The sequence below is a fragment of the Filicampus tigris genome, chromosome 5, assembly GCF_054856515.1.
Source record: "Filicampus tigris isolate MCC_2025a chromosome 5, RoL_Ftig_1.0, whole genome shotgun sequence".
NCBI lineage: Eukaryota > Metazoa > Chordata > Actinopteri > Syngnathiformes > Syngnathidae > Filicampus > Filicampus tigris.
In genome coordinates this window covers 4,324,416-4,342,443 of record NC_141221.1, presented here as the reverse complement: position 1 = coordinate 4,342,443, position 18,028 = coordinate 4,324,416, and the positions used below count along the sequence as shown (strand labels likewise).

General features: G+C 39.7%; 1 protein-coding gene across 2 annotated transcripts in view; it reads right to left on the bottom strand.

The window, feature by feature from the left end:
• Positions 1-18,028, bottom strand: part of pip5k1bb (phosphatidylinositol-4-phosphate 5-kinase, type I, beta b) — a 33,318-nt gene that overhangs the window by 3,519 nt on the left and 11,771 nt on the right. For both annotated transcript variants that reach the window (XM_086031540.1, XM_086031543.1), the window contains exons 2-13: positions 17,525-17,627; positions 15,500-15,568; positions 13,697-13,827; positions 11,746-11,863; positions 10,832-10,984; positions 9,544-9,843; positions 4,698-4,900; positions 4,428-4,511; positions 3,319-3,367; positions 3,103-3,187; positions 1,341-1,502; positions 134-260 (exon numbers count right to left, since the gene is read on the bottom strand). In XM_086031540.1, the coding sequence (XP_085887666.1) occupies positions 134-260; positions 1,341-1,502; positions 3,103-3,187; positions 3,319-3,367; positions 4,428-4,511; positions 4,698-4,900; positions 9,544-9,843; positions 10,832-10,984; positions 11,746-11,863; positions 13,697-13,827; positions 15,500-15,568 (1,481 nt within the window). In that variant the 5' untranslated portion in view covers positions 17,525-17,627. The remainder of the gene's footprint in view (positions 1-133; positions 261-1,340; positions 1,503-3,102; positions 3,188-3,318; positions 3,368-4,427; positions 4,512-4,697; positions 4,901-9,543; positions 9,844-10,831; positions 10,985-11,745; positions 11,864-13,696; positions 13,828-15,499; positions 15,569-17,524; positions 17,628-18,028) is intronic.

The following is an 18,028-nucleotide window of genomic DNA, read 5'->3' as shown; positions in this document are numbered from 1 at the left end:
CCGTGAGCCCTGTCATTGGTTGTCCAGGATGTAAATCGCCTCTCTCCTTAATGAGGATAAGCGCTATAGAAAATTGATGGCTGACGTGGCACATCGGCCAAAAGCAAGAGGTGACGTGAAGAAGGCGCCCTACCTTTCGTCTGTTTGGTTGTCCACGTCGACCAAGATGGAGGAAGAGGACAGCGTGCCCATGGCGGAGCCCTTGAAGTAGGACGAGTTGGCGGGGACCTGCTCAGGATGCTGATACGAACCAAACACGGCTGAAAACACAAAAGTCACACGATGCAAGTCACTTAAAGCGGAAGTCAACCCAAACATGTTTTTTTTCAAGAATAACTTCCCAGCAGGCCCACTAGTTGAAACACGGCGTTCTGATTAATTTTGTGGCATACAAGTTAAGCAGAAAAATGCACTCGTTTTTAGCCATCTCCGGAGGCGGCCATTTTGTCAATTCTGTCGACTGAAGATGACATCACAACTGCTCTTATGTTCCTGCTGGGAACATATTCTTGAAAAATATGTTTGGCTTGACTTCCACTTTAATTCATGTTACGATGGAAGTCACTTAAAACAGGACAACAAATGGAAGTTTTCGCAGAGTGACTGGATTGAATCAGAGGCTAAAGTGTAAAAGTCTTACACAGTATAGTAAATAAATCATATTGCAAGCATGAATAAACCAGGGTTTGTTATTCTACTGTGCTATTTTCTGTACTGTTCCGTATTGACCAACATGCTAGTTCTCCATTTTGGAGCTTTGGAGAATTTAGTTAAGCAAGGTTAATGGCTGGAAATGGAAGTTATATTTGTGTATTGTCTTTACTGACGAAGGCTTGATAAAAAAAAAAATGTAAAAAGTTTTTAAGTGAGATTAGGTTCTGTGTGGAATCTGCATGTTCTCCTCGTGCTTGTGTGTTTTTTGTTCTACTCCAGCTTTATCCAACATTACCAAATCAGGCATGTTTGGTTCATTGTAAACTCCAAATTGTCCACAGGTTTGAATGTGCGAGTGAATGGTTGTTTGTCTATAAATGGCTGTTGGGTCTGTTTCAAGCTCCTAAATTGCTCCACTTGAAAAGTGTCTTCAAATGACTTTTGGGCATTTCATGTTAGGTCATTCAACTGTATAGTCCCTCTATGCAAGCTGCACATTGTTTTTACAGGCCAATTAAGCGACTGCTGATGGCCCACCGAGTGCTTGTCATGGTCCGTAAAAGTCGACCTTTGTGTGCACGCATGATGAAACAGCAAACACGAGGCTCCTCTATGAGGATCATTCAAGATAACCTTGACGCAGAACAGAAAGGTCGCTCCCCTTCCACGGCAAAGTTTTTATGTACCTTGTCCATCCAGACTTGCTAGACTGCGAGCCCCCCACCGCCGGTCGCCTCTGCTCTTGCCCTCGTCCCTCTCATCCACCTGCGATGAAAGGATCTCCTGAGAGGACGACTTCAGAGCATGGATTGATGTGCGTGTCCTCTTTGAAGGAGAAAATCGAATCTCTGCACATCAACGCAAAAAAAGGAGGAGAGGGGGGTGGGGGGTAGAAATCAGAGTGAAGTGCAGACTAATAGCTTTGCTAAGTCCTCACATCACCGCTTCGGCCTTGTTCATACCCACAGGGGGTCCCGCATGGTTGCATAACGTGGTTATATTTAATATTGACGACAAGTTCCAAAACAACGGCGTGAAAGCCAAACTCATGCTTGTGTGATCTATGAATGAGAGCGGCTCAATCTATTGCTCAGCGCTCATCGAGGTCGAAATTAGAAATGCTATTTTTACTTACCTGGGTTCATTCACTGTATTGATGGGTCGTACAATTGAAGGAAGGTGGGAGAACACCTTTTTGCGAAGTGGAGCAAAAATATGATTTGACCTGCCAACACATGTTGACATTTCTTTTTTTATATATCTGATCTTTTTGGATTAAAAGATATGTTTATAGAATATGTGTTAACCCGTTTTGATCCATCTCCGAAAGCGGCCATTTTGTCACGTCTGTCGACTGAAAATGACATCACGGTTGCTCAGGGCTTAGTTAATGAGGAAATCAAGGCCAAACGTATTTTCAAACAAATGTTCCCAGCAGGCCCACTAGTTGAAACACAGCATTCTGATTAATTTCGCATTTGTGGAATATGAGTTAAGTAGCATAAATCACCCCTTTTAACCATCGCAGGGGGCAGCCATTTTGTCACTTCTGTCGACTGAAGATGACATTGAAGTTGCTCAGGGCTCAGGTAACGTCCAATCACGGCTCCGCTTCAGAAAAAAGGTCAGCCGTGATTGGTCGTTACCTGAGCCCTGGGCAGTTGTGATGTCATATTCAGTCGACAGAAGTGACAAAATGGCTAAAGAGGCCAGAGATGGCTAAAAACAAGTGGATTAACTCTTATTCCACAAACGCATTATTGATCAGAATTCCTTGTTTCAAGTAGTGGGCCTGCATAGAACATATTCCTGAAATAAATATGTTTGTATTGACTTCCTCTTTAACGACCAATCGTGGCTTAGCTTCAGAAAACAGGTGAGCCGTGATTGGTCGTTACCTGAGCCCTGAGCAGTCATTTCCAGTTGATGGACAAAATGAGATGGACAAAAACGGGTGGATTAACTCTTATTCCACAAACGTCAAATTAATCACAATGCCATGATTAGACTATAATGAAGGCGCATAGAACATATTACCGCAAAGAACTTTTTTGGGGTTGACTTCCCATTTAAACGAGGAAACCAAAACACTACAAACCTCTCTCAGTATCATGGAGATTGCAAACTACAACTATAACAACAAAGGTATTGCTAATTAATCTATGAATACTACAATAAATGTTTTTCCACCGATTGTACATTACAAATTGTAGCCATTAATTTGACCAAACATGAGATTACTATTATGATGGAATGCCAAAACAAAGGTTTCCGCTCACAGTTGGCCACATGCCTCATATTTTCATCAGCACTTACAACCAGACAATATAAGGAACTATTCCTCCGGTTAATTTCACAATAGTGTTCCGCCACGCCCGTCAATTATGTGATGAAATTTATAAAGAAAAACGCATCTTCCCTATTTTGTGACAAGAAAGGCAAACTTACGCTGAGTCTTCCTGAAGACCCGAGTGCTCATGAACTTGAGAAAGCGGCTGGCATAGAAACCGGGCCGGTGCACCGACACGGAATCCTGAGGACAGAAAATGTCTCGGAGTTGATTTTACGGCTATATAAAAGGCTCCTTTCATTAAAAAAAAAAAACAAAAAAAAAAAAACCAGAACTAAGCTGCTCTGTCAGGCAGTATGAGGATGTGGACTTACGCCATCATACACCAGAGCTTTCCATGAATGTTCCAACTTCTTTATAAATCTGCAGAGAGTAAGAACAAAACAGCTCGTTACAAAGGTTTATGTAAAAACATTTTCTTGGACACTTCATCAAACCGCAGATGGTTACCCCCTTTGGCACCACTAACTATACTTTATTATTTTAGCTAAAGTACAACCTTGTTTGGGATTATGTAACATTTTACACTTAAGGGGCTCTCTTAAAAAAATAATTGGCTCTTCAGTATTCATCCCGCTGGACCTGAGCTCACCTCAATCAGCCACCAACACCACAAGTGACACCTTTATATGCACAGACATGCAATGAGGTAAAGTCTTCTCTCTCCATTACCACATCATCTTCCTCCCGCCCCCCCAAAAAAATAAAACAAACCAGTGTGTGGGGGTAAAAAACGTAAAAGACTTCAATAGCTTAAATTTGGTGGCTCGAGGCAATGAATCAAAATTGAGATGTTTAGTGGGCATACAGATTTTTTTTTTAAAGCGCATTGACTTCCGCTTTAAAAAAAACGTAACCTTTTGGTTAGCACAATTATCGCACTCTAATGAGCTCCACCACAGGAGCTGCCTCTACAAAGATAATAATGCTCGGTTTTAAATGACTCTGTCGGAGTCGTATTCATTTAACAATATGTTTATCATTGTGCTTTGCGGTGGTGTACAACTGAAACTGTTTTATTGTCTTTCGCTGGACTAGCCTAGAAACTAGAAACCACAATAATGAACATACTGTTCAGTGGTGGTTTCAATCAAAATTGAGCATCATGACTTCCCTTAAGGGAGCTCGGTCTTAATCAGACCTTTTTTTACACAATGAAACCCCCAGAAACTGCAGAAATGAAAACACACCCCAATAAAGGAATTTAAAAAAAAAATTTAAAAAAAGCTAAATTTGGCACTTTACTCACCACCATAGCGAGCGCCATTCTAATGATCTTCTGAAGGGAGGCAGCGGCACTTTTGATACAGTTCTTTTATGGACCACAGTAGATTGTGCGGCTGCACTTGATTTTGCGATTGAACCCCGGCTGCTTTGCTTACATTTGTATCGCGTTCCATAATATACGCCGTAAGCACTGTACCTATATGACTGCAGAATGTCTATGATGCCAAGGAAGATGAGCAGCTTCTCTTCTTTGTGTGTTTTGGCAGGGATGCCACCCATGCTGTAGACATAGAACAACATTTTTACGTACAGGACTTTTTTTTTTTTTTTTTTTTTTTTTTTTTACACTGATCAATCAACATGCACTCAGTGTTAAACATAAAAGGTTGAACTACTGTTGTATAACTGGAGATTAAGATTCCGGAATGTGTGTGTGCGTGTTCTCCATCTGAGTGAGCCCACTCACGTGTCATCCGTGGTAAGGGCTTCAGCCGCCTTGCCGTCCCCTTGGATGGACTCCAAGGCGGTGGAGTAGAGAACCCTCTGGCCCACAGGCCTGGATCGGTCGCCCCCCGCCTGGCCCTGCTCGAGCCCTTCTCTCTGGTTCTGGTCTAGGACGTGAACACCCAGCAGCAGGCTGTAGTCCATGATCTTAAAGCTCTCCAGCACCTAAAATGACCAAAAGTGGACATGCATGACACAAAATCAGTTTCACTCTTCTTCCCCAGATTCTCAAGACTGACAAGTTTTACGACATCACATCGCGTCACGTCACACATGCATCGACATTAGCTGCATGCGTCATAACCTCAGAGGAGGACATTTGTGTTCAAAAACCGGATTTGAGTCAAATAACCAAGGTGTTTCTCCACAGAGTGTTACACATTGACCCGTGTGAGGAGCCTTTCACCCAGTTCCCAAAGTCTCCCGACATCTCGTCTCCTCCTGGCTTGCCGATGGGGAGCTAAAATAGAGCACGCATTGAGCCAACATTTGAGTGAGGTGAGAGGTGGGAGTTAGACCAGCAAACTGCGATAAGGGCGGCCAAGTAAGTCGTCACCGTCACAGTCAGGGTGCTGACCCACTTTAAGGTGTTGTCGGGGTTAATAATCACTGACTGAAGTAGTAAAGAGAAGGTCGTTTGTAGGGGGTTTTCCTTTTGTGCGTATGAGGAAGTTTGTGGGGGGGAAAATAAGACTTGGGATTTCTTTACTTTCTGTGTAGTTACTCACAAGGATTCGAAAGGACAAAGACTGTGACACACTCATGCCACCGATTTTAAAGGAAGATGCTTGTGTGCTTTAAAGTTGTTGTAATCTTGTCATGAGCACTTATTTTATTGCAAGACCACACATCATGGGTATGCAGATGCAAACGTCACTGCGGATTTGTGAGTCACGCACGTGCATATAGTGTACTGGCATGCAAACCCAAAATAGGGAAAATGGGTTAAAAACAAACACTAGGGCTTTTGTTTAAGCTTTGAACTCTTCCATATGAAGGATTTGCATCCCTTCGCCCCCGGCCTATTCAAACTGCAGCCGTGCTGGAAAACACACACGCACACACACACACACACACGCACACAGATACACGCACGCTTGTACACACTGGTCTGCCTACGAAAGGGCATCGTTTTGCCCCGGTCTTGCCTTTCCCAGGCCCACAATCAAGATGGAATGGCAGAAAGAAAACTACTGTGCCTCTCTGGTTGTTTTTGCCAAGCTTTTTAATAAATGATGGTTATCTATGATGGACAAAATGAAAAATAATACAGAAGCGATTTTAGATTCTGGGAAAAACCTATGACTCAAGTCAGCGATCTTTAACCATTAAATGGCGGAAGGTAAAATAAACCTGTGTATCCACCTGTTGCCGTTTATAAAAGAGAATAAGTCATGGCCTCCTGCGAAGTAAATTTGGGAGTAAACTGTGTCAACCTAATTTCAGTATTCATACTTTTTGTGATCTTTTTCTAAAGGAAAATGCGGTCCTTGGCTCAATAAATGTCGGGAAACAGGAATTTATGTAAGTATTCCTTTAAAGAGGAAGTTAACCCAAACATATTTTTGTTCAAGAATATCTTCTATCCAGGTCCACTATTTGAAACAAGGCAATATGATTAATGTGAAACATGAGTTAATTAAGTAGCAAAATCCACCCGTTGATAGCCGTCTGTGAGGGCGGCCATTTTGTCATTTCTGTCGACTGAAAATGACATCACAACTACTCGGGTCTCTATATGATTGGTCGTTACCTGAGACCCGAGTAATGACAAAATGGCCGCCCCCCGAGATGGCTGAAAAGGGGTGGAGTTTGTTGCTTAATTCATATTCCACAAACGCAATATTAACCAGAATGTCGTGTTTCAACTAGTGGGCCGGCTGGACACATATTCTTGAAAAAAATATGTTTGGGTTGATTTCCCTCTTTTATAATACAAGCAACTATAAAACAGCTTTAAAATAATGTTGCTGGTCCATTCGCATATAATAATTACAACAGCATCTTTGTTAGTTTTAAGACATGACATTACAATACGTACTTGTGTTTAGCATGTCAATCTGTTATTTAGCTTCGGGCCAGGTCCTTCTCATTTCTATTACCATCAACTTGGCCCAGTTGGAAAAAAAAAAAGGGAATTATAAAGGCGTTTTTAACATCTGAGGGAGGAAGGCTGATTATTCAGCAGCTGTGCTGGTTGGTGTGGCCTGCTTCACATGGGCATGAATACATTGATCACATTCTTAAAATGTCTTTGTGTCTGGAGCAAATTTGGCTGTCTGAAGCCACAAAAATGAGACTGTGCTAACATGGTGTGCAGATGCAGATGCAATCCCAGGAAAGTGTCTGAAAAAATATAGATATTCATTATTCATCAGATTTGGATGTGCCTCTTGTTCAGGGAAACACAGAATTTAATATCCTTGACTGGGTATTTTCAAATAATAAATCAAACTGCCGTTTTCTTTCTTGGACTAGATGCTATTTTTCTCCCTGTGCCACGAAAATGTAAACTGATCCCATAAATAGTACATAAGGGATACATTACTGCAATGGATATAAAGAAATCAATACCTTTGTCAAATAACAACCGAGTCCGGACATTATGTTATGTAAATGCACGAGGCTGTGTTTTTTTCCCAAAATAAACTCAGGTTAACTGTATTTTTAGCCTGTTTTTAAAAGAACTGTTAGGAATCAGGAACTAAAAAACTTTTTGTTTTAAAAAAAGTCACACTATACTAGTCATACCTATACAATCACATTTAACATGAATCGTGAATGTCACTGTGTTGTTGTGTCTATTTCGACACAAATAGCAAAGATGTTATCAGTAATATTCACTTTTATGGACAATAGAATCTCCCCTCTGTCCTGGTTCCTTGCACTCCGCTCACCCCCCTGTTGCTAGGCGGCCGCTGACCTCCCCTCTGTGTTTTGGTCGACCAGGCTCTCCTGGGCTGACTGGCTGAGCTGCTTACTCATGGAAATAGACACACGCATTCTGCTTAGAGAGCATTTTACTTCCCGCTCAGGAGGCGAGAACAGGAAGAGGTGAAAATAACAAACTGTGGGCAACCTCTGAGAACCTCTCATATTACTAACCCTCATATTATACTAGACAGTAGACACCGCAGCAATGGTCCCTGACTACTAATGCACAGCTTGGCAACATGGTACTGGCCCACACTGATATATTTAAAAAAAAAAAAAATCAAATCAAAATGATTTGTAGTGGAGCATATATACCCCAAATGTTTTTTTTTTTATCATCAACTGTAAGCAAATACAACTAATAATTTGAAATTAAATATTTTTCTTCCTTTTTGTTTTGGAAAACAGTAAATCTGAAAATTCATGGATGAGTAAAATAAAATCATTTTATTTTAGCATTAAAAATACCAGTATAAAAAAAAGAATAATAAAAAAAAATATATATATATATATATATATATATATATATATATATATATATATATATATATTATATATATATTATATATTATATATATATATATGCGTTGTGCGTGTGTGCCAGCATGCGTGCGTGTGTGCGTGTGTGTGGCTAGTATTGTGTCAGGTTGAACTTTAAGAAAACACTGACTTTGCAAGATGGGAGGATGTCATCCCGGCTGCACAACATTGAAAAGAAAATAAAGAATGTGGACAAAGTCAGCATGGTGGTTAATGATCCAAGGGAAGCTTCATAAACTCACGAGCTGTCTCATTATAGTCACCTGATTTTTGGTTTACTCTTACATGCAGACGACATTTGACTTTAAAGGTGGGAAGGCAACAGGAAATTGACACCAAATTTGCACACTTTTTAAAATCATTTAAGCCGAGATCTAAAACCTCAACTGCAAATCTATTAGTACTATTGTCTCCTTTCCACTCCACAAACCCACGGTTTTAAACTGACCTCCCAAGTATCTCACGCTACCAGGATCATTTCTTAATCCCATTCCATGTTTGCCCAGATGTCATTTAGTGAAACAGCCACAAAGAGACGAGAGCAAAGAGCCAAGAACACGCAGTACTTCCCAAGCACATGGAGTTCTCTTAATACTACATTTGTAGAACCTACAAGAGCAACATTAAAAAAAAAAAAAAACAACAACAACAACACCAAGGACATTTTTTATTTACTTTCCAGAAAAACAAATCCTGAAGTTTTTGTGCAAAAACGGACTACTTTTTTATTCTGTTCATAACTCACAGGTCCCCAGGTCCAGTACCAAACAAAGCATGATGGTGCCACCACCATACTTCAGTGGTGTTCTCTTGGTGATGAATACTATTGTGTTTTCGCCAAACATACCTTTTGGGATTACCGGTATATGGCCAAAATGTTCAACCTTGGTTTCTTGGGACCACAACAAAATCTCCCCAAAACATGTGTAAGAATGTGTTATAATGCGATGAAAGCATTACGTTTATTGGCCATAATTCCAAATTTGAAGAGAGAATAGTTATGTTATTAAAATAAAAACGTCTAACAACTCAAATTTGTCACTCATTTATTATCGTTTTAGAACTTTTTTTAAATTTTAAAATAAGCATACAGTGTAATTTTTTTGGGGTGTGTGTGACTCTATTAATCGTTTTTATGGCTCTATTTGATTTATATTATGTATTCAAGCTTATGTAGCGAAATGTTTTGAGGCATAAAGGAACATCGTTTCACCAGAAATGACTTGACCTACAAAGGAATTCTGATCATGCTGATGATTAAAAATCACCCGATGTCCATGTCAGCATTCTTTCCAGTGAGGAAAAGTTTGGCACGTAAAAGGATTTTCACTCACCCGGCAGTCTCTCTGCAGAGTCTTCATCAGATTGGTGTAGGTCTCTGCATCAAAGTAAAGCCCTTCTTCGTGCATGTCTTGGAAGTCCAAATCTTTGAAGGTCGGACACGCCTTTTCTCTCTCCTTCCTCGACGCTCGCCTTTTGTATGTCGATCCTTTCAGATCGTACTTATAGTGCATTTTAACCGAGCGAGGCAGCACATTGTTCATAACCACCAGGCGGATGTTGATGCCTCCCGACTGGATACAGTACAGTCCGTAAAATTTGGGGAGTAAGGTGCGTGGATTCTGGTTCAGGTTCTGTGAGGTGACAGACGCCAAGAAATTGTTAAAGGGATTGGTGAGGACAACTAGTATCTACATTTTATCATGTTTTGAAAGAAACCGTCCTAGCATCTATTTTGCAAGTACAGCGTGTACTGTAGAAGTATTTTATATACAGAAACGCAGAAAAGTAACGTCGGCACTAGAGCTTGCTTGCTAACCCAATGTTAGGTGTCTTAGCTGGACCGCCGATAATTTACTGTGTTTTATAGTTATTCTCGTTATAACATGTCTGTATACAATCCAATTTACTGTATATTAAAGTAAGCTAAAATTGGCACAATATAGATTGTTCTGTTTGGAAAAACTGCTATATATATCAATCAATCAATCACATTTTATTTATATAGCACCCATGTATAATATGTCCCCTAAAAATCACCATGAAAAAGCTTCCTTTTTTTCTTTGTACTTGCATATAATATAGTCCCTCGATTTGCCGGTATCCTTTATTGTCAGAATGAATAATATGAATGACTAAAAAACACCCCAGTAAAGTCTAAATGCTTATCCAGGTTGAAAACTATGCTACTTTCTAACATCTATGATTGAGGTCTTTCAAAGTATTTTTCAAATCACGTATTTGTAAATCTTGCTCTTGTACTGTATACAATTTTAGTAAACAATTTTTATGTCTTTACCTTGCTTTCAAAGCTCTTTAACTCTGTTAACGCTCTCTTTTACTGCTTTTAAAGTTTATACTTTTCATGACAGTTTGCAAAGCATATTGAGTGACGTTGTATATGAAATGCGCTGTAAATCATGTTCCTTTTTTTTTTTTTACAACCCAGAGGTACAGTCTGGTTACTGGTAAAACAAGTCGAAACAATGTGAACTTTTTTTTTTTTTTCCGTCTTATTCACAGGATTTTACAGTACTTCGTTTTCATTATTTTACTGTTTTATTTATCTGCCTATGAATGTTAACGCATTTGTAAGACTAACTGACTCTGTATATGACTTACCATATAGTATCCAGGAAGTAACCGCTGGAGGAATTTCGCCTCTTTGTGCTGGACTGTTTTAATGATGAATTCATCATCGCTGGTCAAGTAAAAGAGAGATCCACTGGCTCCGGGGTTGGTCAGCTCAATCAGAGGCTCATTGACTAATGAGTACTGAAATAGGAAAGACATCAACCAAATCAATTAATTGTGGAACTGAGAGATGGCCTAGCTCATAGTCGCCATTTTGTTTTATCCCAAAGGTGGTTGATATTCTTCCACGCCAAACCGAAACAAGCATGCCTTTAGCTACCTTGCTTTGTACACGGAGGCACAGTCATGCTGAAACAGAAAAGGACTTTCCTCAAACTTTTCTCACACCAGTTGGAAGCATACAAGTGTCCAAAGTTGGCACATGGCCTGGGCTGGCCTGCGAATAGCGAACATCCGCATATGAACGACGCCCATCGAATGCCCACTGAAATACGTTTTCCACGAAAAACGAGGGGGAAATGTTTTTTTTTTTTGTTTTGTTTTGTTTTTTTTAAATATTAAAAATACATCGAAAGAAAATGTGTGAATATACAAATCCGAAGAAAGTGAAACACAAGGTTGGGGGACCTTGTGACATGTAACAGGCAGAATCTGAAAAACTAATCCAAACGCTTTAGTGAATGTATTCACTACTATGGAAACAAGGTATTTAAAAAATGTCTTAAGCCAAAGAATGAATTGTGGGAAAGAAGAATGTCAGTTTCAGTTCATTGTAGGCACTGAGGAACAATGGGAAATCAGCGGGCTACAATGTGTCTAGCTTTAACCCGCCACACTGCTGGTTAATACTCCTGAGAAAGGTACTAAATAATCTCTTTATTTGGGCATTTTTTGTAGAGTTTGCAATATTTGAAAGTGAAAGGATGCCAGCAAGGCCTTACCAGATAGTCGTCAGGTTTGATGCCGAACAGGTCCCGAAAGTAGCGGAAGGCCAGCGGTGCGTAGGTCTTGAAGCGGAAATCGGGATAATGATGAGCTGGGGTCAAGTTGCTTCCTTCGCTGAGAAGCCGAGAAACGAGACAAGAAACAACAACAACGATGATGCAAGATCCATGAAAAGAATTTCAAGAACATTCAAAGCATGTCCAACTGTTGTCATGTTGGCATGGTTTGCCTTTTGATCGTGAGCAAATGAGCACACTTAGGTCAATTAGGAACCAAGACTGAGTCTGTTCTCCGATGACACCATCAACCGTAGCAGCTAAATATATACGAGCCTTGTGTCCCTGCGGTGATGACAAAACAACAGAAAACATGATAACATATTCTTGTATTGTCTTGAATGTAAACGAGAGCTGACCTTTCCCAGAAATGTCACCCAATCCTGTTTTGTAACTAACCAAACCTGATTGTCAAGGAAACACATCCACCTGTCAAGTCTTTTGCAAAATCCGTCCCTTTTCCATCCTAAAATGACTGCATTAGAAAATGTATTTGTCTTCCGCGGTGGTTTTAAAGCTGGTAAACAATGTACTCAATCAGATCGGCGTCTCGGTAAGGAGGTTATAAAGCGGCTATTTTGTACTGGTGTTATATTCTGTAAGAGGACAAATAGGCCACTGCTGTGTAATACTACACCTGACTCCAAAATGTGATAAGACTGTTCTGTTTAGTGTGTGTAATGACAAGAACAATTGGCAGTGACGAAAAGCCAGCGAATTCCTCTCATGGAACAATTTAGCGACGCACACCTTGAAATCCTTCCTTCAGTCTAATTATTGAGTGGTGTGTGTGTGCGTTGGTGTGTGTTCAACAAGGACCAAAACAACAGGAACCATAAGAGAGTCTTAGGTGGGGAAAAAAAAAAAAAAAAAGAAGAAATAAAAGCAGATCCATCAGTCAGCTGTCTCTCGAGGCGCTCTCATATTGTTCAGTGAAAGTGTTCTCTCTTTTTTTGGTTGCCCTGGGGCTGCCATGTTTGGCTTTTTCCACTGCAAAGCTTACCGGTTCGCCTCAAACTACCGGTATTTGTATTTCGTAACAAAGTGAGCTCCAAGCGTGCGTCGCTGTAAAGCGGAAAATCAAGGTCAATATTTAAAAGGACATCAGGTGACAGGACGTCGTTTGCATGGAGTTTGCATATGCAGGTGCGCCATTAAAAAAAAAAAGTTCAAACATTTCCAGGTAAAACTGTGGCACTACATACCAGGACGAATGTATTACTAAGTAAATAAATCAATAAATAAAAGGCTATTCAAATTCTAATGGCCAGTGTGCATCTTGGCTGTATCTCAGAAACAAAAATTTGAGTAGTCTATTTATTGGAATAAATATATCCAACATCTTTGTTCATAGCAAGCAACGGCCAGGCACAGGTTCGACAGTAATTAATTAAAACGGTACTGTAATTTCATGGGGATGGCTAAAAAATATTAGGTGCCAAAATGTTTGTATGAAATCCACTCTCATGTAAATGGGCAGGATAACATGCTGGAACTATTGTGACAGCAATCACATTTTGTGTGTCACTTGAGCTTCATGTGAACATGATTATTACTCATTTTAGAAGGGGTTGAATAAAACTAACAACCAGCAGAGAGGAGAATGCAGGTTTCCCCACTTTCAATCAATTTACATTTGCAGCAGAAAACCGTTGCAGCTAGAGAGCAGCCAGTTACCACCTACACACAATCGTCTTTAATGGCGCTGTATGATTCACTGGCTCTTTTAAAGAAATAACCTTGGGTTCATACAATTGTCTGGCTCTTACGTATGAACCTTTTCGTGGAAAATATTGAATTTTATTTTTTTTTTTTTTCGAAAATGGCACACATCAAGGACACTTTAAGTGGCTGCATGTTACTGTGTTGGTAATATTATGCAAGCACTGACCTGGGCAGGAAGACACTCTCCACCACATAGAAATCTTGCATAAGCACATCTCTGTCAGGTTTGGAGGTGAGGTTTCCAACTGTATAGCCAATGCCCAGCTGAATGGCGCCCTTTAAGGCCGATGACGTCGTCTTGCAAAGGAAAACAAGTGTGTTATTGCACTCTGTCACTGGCGTCCCATTTGCAAGCCGAACTAAAAACTGCACTTCCTCAAAAATGGTGAGCGATGAGAGATGCTATCACAAATTTGAAACGGCAAATAAAGAACGTGAGGACTGTAACTGCGGGTAATACATCATGCATGACGTTTCATCATATATCATCGAGGGGGGTGGGGGGGGGTTTGATTAAGCCTCTAAAGAAACAAAAACTGTGAGTAGGACTGCTAGAAGTGAAAAGAGTTGTGCACGTCAGTGGCACAAATGACCCTCTCAGCGCACCATCATGTTTCAATGTTTTTACAGCCTTACAGTATTTTAAAGATGTGTTGTTTTTTTAACACTTTATAACAGTTAAGACATAAAGTGTCTTAACATAAACATTTCTAAGAGTGACTATGGAGACGATTAACGATTGTTTTTTTTCCCTTTCATTTTATTTGAATGCCAGTGTCCCGTCGGGCAAATTGCGTCCAGGTATATGCGCCTATATCTCAACTTTGCATTGCTAACATCATGTTGTTAGCCTTTACAAACGAGTGATGCACTCCATTTTGTTACCTTTCATTGTGTCAAGACACAATTCTAGAACCATCAATCAGTTCCGCAGTATGGACACAATGAATTAATGGACGAATTAACTGAAATGATAAATTCTCGATTTAAAGGGGAAATTAACCCAAACGTATTTTTTTCAGGGATATGTTCTATGTTCTATGTTCAAGCCCACTAGTTGAAACAAGGCATTCTGATAAATATTGCATTTGTTGAATAACCACTTCTGTCAACTGAAAATGACATCACAACTGCTCAGGGCTCAGATAACGACCAATCACTGCTCAGCTTCAGAAAACAGGTCAGCCGTGATTGGTCGTTACCTGAGCCCTGCGCATTTGTGATGGCATATACAGTCGACAGAAGTGACAAAATGGCCGCCCCCAGAGATGGCTAAAAACGGGTGGATTAACTCTTATTCCACAAACGCAATATTTATCAGAATGCCTTGTTTCAACTAGTGGGCTTGCATAGAACATATTCTTAAAAAAAATATATGTTTGGGTTGACTTCCACTTTAAGAATGTGAAAGTTTTCGCAGAAAATGTTATGATGGTGTGATTTTCACCCTGGAACATACTGGTTCTATTTTCTTATTTATCAATAAGAGAAAGAGACTTGTGGTCTAGCAAAATGGCCTTCTACAAAGACATTTATGTAATTATGTAGCATGGAATATTACCATCACCAAAGACCAAACTGCTTATGAGGATGGTGCACAAACAATTAAGCAGTCTTGTTGCGTGGGCAACAACAAGATGACCTTTGACCACTTTTTACAGTATGTGTTGGGCGGACACTGGCAGCCACTGTGAGAAGCCTTGCAACAGTGGCATCTTGGGGAAAAAAAATAAAAGGTTGACATAAGCAGTGACGTCAAAAGTGTGACCGGCACTTGGCTGATCTCTGGCGTGAGAGCAGTAGGGACATTATGCGTTATAAATGCATTCCTGCAAACTAATGTGAATCACATGCTCATAGGGGAAATTCTCTTGGATTTGTTTTGCCAAAATAAAGATGCAAGTTCACATGTGTTGTAAAAAAACAAACAAACAGTAAAACTCATGCGTGAGAAGTCAAACTTTATTACCTTCTTGTATGTTTTCTCTCTGTTGGAACTCCAAGCCCCACCAATCCCATTTTCTGTTGTGGTTGACATCTGAAAGAAAGAGTTACTCATCAAATATCTAATTACGCTGCTCAACCAATTTTTTTTACAATTTTTTTTTTTAAATCAGAGATGCTAGTGAACTTTTCTAGATGATTTTTTTTGGTGCTGCTTCTGAATATGCCCTCGTTTTTTTTCTCTTGCACATCAGGTTTTCATAATAAAATAATTATTATGATACAGCATTCAAATATGTAATATAGTAATATATATACTGTACTACAGTGGTAAAATCTCTACAAGCTTTCATATATATATATATATATATAAATATAATATATACGTTGTATAACATGAGTGGATCATCATCTTTGAGTTGTGCAACTGTACATGGATGAGCTGGTGGAACCGGACGAAAATAACGGGTGGCTCTGATTGACACAAGACAAGGTTGCCATGGCAACATCTCAATCACACGGTAGACAATGTCCGGAAGCACACACAGCTTTATTGCCCCTCTAAATGACACCAACACAAGACTTGAAACAAGCAACTTGAGACCAAATCAGTTTACGGATGAATTTTCTTCAGCAGTTAAGGAGGTTAGCGGTATGTTTTAAATGCCAATTGTTATTTGGTAGACGGTTGAAGCATGGGCCAGGGAAGAACCCGGTAGCTTTCTATTTTATCTTTATTTTGTTGTTTACTTAATTTGGTGTTGATCTAATCCGACGCTCTGCACTCTAAGCAGGTGCTGTTTCCAGTTCTTTTATTCATCACCCTCTTCTTGAAACCAGTAGAAATGTCTCCACCGTTAACCGTCGCAAGAGAGTTCTCAACATTTTACACAATCTAGCGAATGGTATTTAGATTATGGCTGACAATGTGACATGGACATATATTTAATAGGGATTTAACGGTTCCCGTTTACTGACACTGATCAAATTTAAAATGGCGTGTGGCAAGTGTTACTGTTTCAAATTGTAATTATCGTTACAACCGTATTTGGTGTAATATGATAAATTATACAGAGAATGGGTGGAGGAGGAATGGCTAACACCTGTATAAATGTTGTATTTAATTTTGTTTTAACAAATTACCTTATTCAATTTTTATTTTCACAAATCTTGGGACTTATTAGGCTTAACTGGGACCTCAGGTATCAGATTTCCTGCCATGTCATTTGTAAATGCATGTTTGCATGACAATAAAATTCCTTGAGGCCTTGAATAAAGTGCTTAAGGTGACAAAATGCCATTTAAAAGCGTGAATATAGACAATTAGTAGTTGTGTTTGTAGTTGCGTCATGCAAAATAAAAAATGTAGGTTGAATTTTGTCATTTATGTTTATGTATTCACATTCAGCAAAGTTGTGCAGTTACACAACATTATTATCATTGTATCAAGTTTGTGTTTGATTAAAATCTAAAAATCCTTAAATTAATCAGATCAGAGTAGGTCCTCGGTTGATGACAATCTTGACCTAAGATGTGCTTACGATGCCCATTTATGATTAAAAAGTACTTGTTTCAACTTATGTTTGTGTCCAACAGGACACGATGAACTTTTTTATTCCTTCTGATAAATATTGCGTTCGTGGGACAAATGACCTGTTTTTTTGCCATCTCTGGGGGGCGGCCATTTTGTCACTTCTGTCGACTGAAAATGACATCACAACTGCTCAGGGCTCAGGCAACGACCAGTCACGGCTGACCTGTTTTCTGAAGCTGAGCCGTGATTGGTCGTTGTGAGCAGTTGTGATGTCATTTTCAGTCGACAGAACCAACAAAATGGCCGCCCCCTGAGATGGCTAAAAACGGGTCGATTCTGCTGCTTAACTCATATTCCACAAACGTAATATCAATCAAAATGTTGTGTTTCGACTAGTGGGCCTGCTGGGAACATATTCTTGAAAAAAAAAAGTGTTTCTACTCTGTTACATTACAAGACTTTTTGGAGCATGATCTGCGAGTGAAATGTTCAAACAGTTTCATCGGAAGTATTTACCTTGCTTAAAGAAAAGCTGTGTCCGTTTCAACTGATATTAAGGCAACATCTCTTGATTGCCAGGTTGAACGATTATCCACTGTTTGAGACGTATGTCAGGAACCTGAAGAGGAACAGAGTTGCACAAATAGTTACGCGCGGCGGAAAACATGGGACAATCATGCTCACAGCCGCTTAAGTGGTAACGTGAGTGCAGAGAGAAATGTTTCCACTAATTAAGCGCTGACAGCTGATAAAGGAGTAGAGCAGCAGAGAATGTTGAAAAGGAGTGTACAACAAAAAGCTGACTGAGCTACACACCAGAAGCACAGGTCAATTACATCATGTTTTCCATACATTTAACAGGCAGAAAACCTCAAATACAATTTGGCCTTTATGTCCTCACGCTAACTGGCCGGGATTCTTCCATGACATACATGAACTGATGTTTTTTTTTTGTTTTTTTTTTCCATTTGTGGCTGTGCAACTTTACAATACATTTCACAATCATTTCCCTTTTTCCTT